Source organism: Thalassophryne amazonica, chromosome 12, assembly GCF_902500255.1.
Source record: "Thalassophryne amazonica chromosome 12, fThaAma1.1, whole genome shotgun sequence".
NCBI lineage: Eukaryota > Metazoa > Chordata > Actinopteri > Batrachoidiformes > Batrachoididae > Thalassophryne > Thalassophryne amazonica.
In genome coordinates this window covers 87513611-87519610 of record NC_047114.1, presented here as the reverse complement: position 1 = coordinate 87519610, position 6000 = coordinate 87513611, and the positions used below count along the sequence as shown (strand labels likewise).

The window sequence follows — 6000 nt, the reverse complement described above, 5'->3', positions numbered from 1 at the left end:
TGAGTGAATATTAATTTTATTGTGGCGTTTGAAATATTCAGACACTTATAAATTAACAGTAACAAGCAGCAAACTGCACAGTCATTCTGAAGGACTCCATGTACTGCAATGGCTCTGTTTAAAAATCTGAGCACACAACCAAATATTTCAGGTCATGATGGGGGGAAAAAGGCAATGTTCTTTGTATTGTACAGCACTAAATCCAGAGACGTCATTATTGTTCACGTTCACTCCGGGTTGTAAAGCGTCAAAATCCAGGAGCCGTTTCAGACAGATGTGTGGACAGTGAACTCAAAGGCTGCATTGAAACAAATACTGAAACTCAGCCAGCTGAGCGGACACGTTTACACTGCAAGCATGCATTTCCCAAAGAAAATACCAGGAAACCCGACAGCTTCCTAACGCCCGCGGTAAACGGGTGAAATGAAAACCTCATTACCTACTTTAATATCAGTCATGAGCTTTACACACACCTGATTAACCAAAATAAGCACATTCAGTCAACAGCGGGGAAGCATCAACATGTGGCGCTTATTGACCTGTCAGGTGTGAGTGGACCAGCTCCGGATGGAAAACCTGCAGGGCTGTGATTGATGTTTTGATGAAGCACAATCACCGGGTTACCATCAAGATACCAATCTGATGCTGATGACATTTGCTGACAGCCATTCAGCAGCAGCTGATTTGGCGGAGGCACGTCAACCAAGGCGACCGCCTCCACCCCATTTAATTCTTCTGTCAAAGACGCTGTTGTGTGTTCACTGTTCCTTCATGATGTAGACGTACACCGCCATGAGGAAGTACTTCAGAGACTCCAAGATGGAGGACAGCCAGTTTTTTTCTGGGGTGAGATTCTTCTTCACCACACATTTAGTGATGTCCACCTGGGTGGGAACAAAACAAATGAAAAGCATCAAAGGGCTGATGTATACCTTTGACCAATCTACTCCAAAATCTAATCACCTCTAGATGTATATCCACTTTATACTCCCACCAAATTTGAATGAAATCCAGACATTTCAGATATCTCCTCCAACGACACAAACGCCAGTGAAACAAAGACCCGGTTTTAAGGAGCTCGTAGGTTCTCAGCAGCTTTACGTGATGGAATCCAGGGATAAGCAGCTGCACCAATTACGGTCCTCAGGACTAGAGTCTGGACTTGCCTAATCTGCCCCATTCTTGAAGGATGACTGATCCACAATATTTAACAAATTTGGTGTATTTGGACTAATACAAGCAGATACACGTACTAAAATCTCTTCCCACCTTTGTGGAAGGAGTCACAGACCTGTCCAATTGCTTATTGGGCAATCTAGTGATCTGTCTAGATGTATACCACCATATGACGGCAAGAACCCCAGTTCATATCCCAGCTGGGCTTTCATGACATTAAGAGACTACAGATTTCTTTAGGAGGATTTGAAGAAGATTCTTTCTTTTCACTATTGTAATCAATGACCATATCAGATTTGTGGAACATTTTTTGAAAGTGAGCACAGTTATCTATACAAATGAGTTCAACACATTGTTTTCCATTTTTGCCCCTATACATTAAAAAGTACATGAAAGAGTTACATTTTGTTTGTGTTATTATTATTACCCAGTTTTACCTAAATAATCTCACGTCAAGAAAATTGACATGTTTTATTAACAGTTTTACCTGGATGTTATACATTAGAATTGTCTTAGCTGATGCAAATGGGATTTGTTTTTTAAGTCTATAAAAATGCTCGTAATGAAACACGACCTAACAATACCGATTGTCATCATCATTATTATTTAAGAATGAATGAAAGAATTTATTTATTCGGCACGCAGATGAACAACAATAAAGACAATAACAATACATAAAAAAGAACATACAGAGAACCCGTGTAGCCGAAAGGGTGAAGGCAGATACCATAAAAAAGAAAAAAAAAAAAAAAAAAAAGAATGTATACATATACACCCCCTGGCAAAAATTATGGAATCACCGGCCTCGGAGGATGTTCATTCAGTTGTTTAATTTTGTAGAAAAAAAAGCAGATCACAGACATGACACAAATCTAAAGTCATTTCAAATGGCAACTTTCTGGCTTTAAGAAACACTATAAGAAATCAAGAAAAAAAGATTGTGGCAGTCAGTAACGGTTACTTTTTTAGACCAAGCAGAGGAAAAAAATATGGACTCACTCAATTCTGAGGAATAAAATATGGAATCACCCTGTAAATTTCCATCCCCAAAACTAACACCTGCATCAAATCACATCTGCTCGTTGACATTAACCCTATGTCATGAAATTGACCCCATGTGTCTTTGCAAGGAATGTTTTCACAGTTTTTGCTCTACACCTGCATCATATCAGATCTGCTCGTTAGTCTGCATCTAAAAAGGAGTGAACACACCTTGGAGAGCTGTTGCACCAAGTGGACTGACATGAATCATGGCTCCAACACGAGAGATGTCAGTTGAAACAAAGGACAGGATTATCAAACTCTTAAAAGAGAGTAAATCATCACGCAATGTTGCAAAAGATGTTGGTTGTTCACAGTCAGCTGTGTCTAAACTCTGGACCAAATACAAACAACATGGGAAGGTTGTTAAAGGCAAACATACTGGTAGACCAAGGAAGACATCAAAGCGTCAAGACAGAAAAGTTAAAGCAATATGTCTCAAAAATCAAAAAATGTACAACAAAACAAATGAGGAATGAATGGGAGGAAACTGGAGTCAACGTCTGTGACCGAACTGTAAGAAACCGCCTAAAGGAAATGGGATTTACATACAGAAAAGCTAAACGAAAGGCATCATTAACACCTAAACAGAAAAAAACAAAGTTACAATGGGCTAAGGAAAAGCAATTGTGGACTGTGGATGACTGGATGAAAGTCATATTCAGTGATGAATCTCGAATCTGCATTGGGCAAGGTGATGATGCTGGAACTTTTGTTTGGTGCCTTTCCAATGAGATTTATAAAGATGACTGCTTGAAGAGAACATGTAAATTTCCACAGTCATTGATGATATGGGGCTGCATGTCAGGTAAAGGCACTGGGGAGATGGCTGTCATTACATCATCAATAAATGCACAAGTTTATGTTGATATTTTGGACAATTGAAAGGATGTTTGGGGATGATGAAATCATTTTTCAAGATAATGCATCTTGCCATAGAGCAAAAACTGCAAAAACATTCCTTGCAAAAAGACACATAGGGTCAATGTCATGGCATAGGGTCAATGTCAATGAGCAGATCTGATATGATGCAGGTGTTAGTTTTGGGGATGAAAATTTACAGGGTGATTCCATAATTTCTTCCTCAGAATTGAGTGATTCCATATTTTTTTCCTCTGCTTGGTCTAAAAAAGTAACCGTTACTGACTGCCACAATCTTTTTTCTTGATTTCTTATAGTGTTTCTTAAAGCCAGAAAGTTGCCATTTGAAATGACTTTAGTTTTGTGTCATGTCTGTGATCTGCTTTTTTTCTACAAAATTAAACAACTGAATGAACATCCTCTGAGGCCGGTGATTCCATAATTTTTGCCAGGGGTTGTATAAATATATATACTCATAACAATACAAAAAAATGTGCATGAACAATTAAACTTAATAAATCACTAAAATTTCAAAACACAACCAAACAATCACAATCCCAAGCATGACGACAAAAATGGTAAACCTAATCTTTCAAACTATAAAGGGTAAATGTATATTCTTTTTGTAAAGCCTTTTAAAACCAACCGATGTACCAAGTATTTTTTTGACAAGTGACAAAGTTTTTTATTCGGCACACAAAATATTCAAATAGAAAAAAATGAACAATTCCACAGACAAAACTAGTGAGTCCGAAAGAGTGTGGGCTGAAGCAATGCTTATTAGCGCCCACCCCTGCTAGTACAAGTCCAACAATTCTAATCAGTCATATTTACATAAATACAAATTCACTACTACATGTCGACAGACATACACATCAATATACTATTCACTTATATAGTACCAGAGCACAAGAAAGTCGAATCAAGGCACTTTATGCCAGTAAGGACTAACCTTACCAACCCCCAGAGCAAGCACTAGGCAACTGTGGTGAGGAAAAACTCCCTATAAGGAAGAAACCTCAAGCAGACCAGGCTCTTGGGGGTGACTCTCTGCGTGGGCTGTGCCATATATACCTATATACTTAACAAACATAAATATATACATATATATACATATACACCTACCCATATCTATATATCTACATACGCATATACATACCCACACATTCAAATATACAATAAGTCCCACTTATAAATTGAACATTCCCTATAAATCAAATTATATTTGCTTCTTTATGATACTTAGACATGATGTTCTTTTTGAGTAGTTTCTTAAATCTTACTAAGGTACTACTCATTCTAACCTCTGTTGAACATTTGTTCCATTTCCTCACCCCAACCACAGACACACAAAAACCCTTTACATTTGTTCTTACTGGTGGTTTCATAAAAATTGCACAACCTCTTAAACTATATCTGGATTCCCTCAATCAGAACCGACTCTGGACATGTCTCGGTAAGGATTGGTTTTTCGCTCGAAATAAAGTTTGAATTGTAATGTAATCAACCAAATCTATGAATTTTAATAAATTTAAAGACACAAATAGAGAATGAGTTGGTTCACGATATTGTTTATTGCAGATGATTCGTATGGCTCGTTTTTGCAAAAGGAATATTGGATTGGTATTTGATTTGTAAGTGTTTCCCCATGACTCAACACAATATGTCATATATGGTACCAGAGAATGATATAAAGTAAGTAACCCTTCTTGCGGCAGTAGGTCTTTGGCTTTATACAAAATGGCTATAGTTTTTGACAATTTTGATTTCACATCATTTATATGTGGTTTCCAGCTAAGTTTATTATCAATTATAACACCTAAAAATTTATTCTCTGTTAATAACTCAATTTCCTTATTGTTTATAGTTAAAGTTTTACATTTGGGTGCCTGTTTATTTCCAAATATGATACATTTAGTTTTCCCAAGGTTGAGTGACAACTTATTAGCGTCAAACCAAACCTTAAATTTTTCCAGTTCTTTCTCCACTATGTCCAGAAGCTGTTCAAGATTTTCACCGCTACAGAACACAATTGTATCATCCGCAAAAAGGACACATCTCAGTGAACTTGACACCCAACTTATATCACTTATATAGATTATAAACAACAAAGGACCCAGCACTGAGCCCTGCGGCACCCCACATGTGACATCCCTGAGTTCAGAATTTGTATTATTGAATTGAACATACTGAAATCTGCCTTGTAAATAACTAGCTATCCATTCGTATGCCAGACCTCTGATTCCATATTTCTGCAGTTTAGTTAATAGTATTCCATGGTTAATTGTGTCAAACGCTTTCTGTAAATCAAAAAAAACACCTATTGTGTATTGTTTGTCAATTGCAGTTGCTATACTTTTCACAAAGTCCATCAAAGCATGTGATGTAGTTCGAGACCTTCTGAATCCATATTGTTCTTCACAAATGATGTTATGCTTCAGTAAATAATCATTTAATCTTTTAGCAAATATTTTTTCCAAAATTTTGGAAAACTGTGGCAGGAGTGATATAGGTCTATAATTAGAAAATGTGTGTTTGTCACCAGTTTTAAACAGAGGAATTACTTTGGCTATTTTCATTTGAGAAGGAAATTTACCAGTACTTAGTGACATATTGCAAATATAATTGAACGGTTTTACTATACAATCAATAACTTTTTTTTAATAAAGCCATATCCAAATTATTAAAATCAGTCGATTTCTTACTTTTTGAACCATGAACCAGATCAAGTATTTCCCTTTCATGAGTACCACCAATGAACATTGAAACAGATTTGTTAAACGTTGAATTATTTACCCAGAAGTTATTAGTTGATGAGTCAATTTTACTGGCAAGATTTTTACCCACATTAACGAAGTATTCATTAAAGTGTTCAGCAATAGACTCATCGTTATCAATCGTGATGTAGTTGTTACTCTGAAA

At 36.6% G+C, this 6000-nt stretch overlaps 1 protein-coding gene across 5 annotated transcripts in view; it reads right to left on the bottom strand.

The window, feature by feature from the left end:
* The window catches only part of LOC117521825 (bcl-2-related ovarian killer protein homolog B-like), a 28184-nt gene continuing 22184 nt past the window's right edge, over positions 1-6000 (bottom strand). For all 5 annotated transcript variants that reach the window (XM_034183175.1, XM_034183173.1, XM_034183176.1 and 2 more), the window contains one exon: positions 1-884. In XM_034183175.1, coding sequence (XP_034039066.1) covers positions 759-884 — 126 coding nt within the window. In that variant the 3' untranslated portion in view covers positions 1-758. The remainder of the gene's footprint in view (positions 885-6000) is intronic.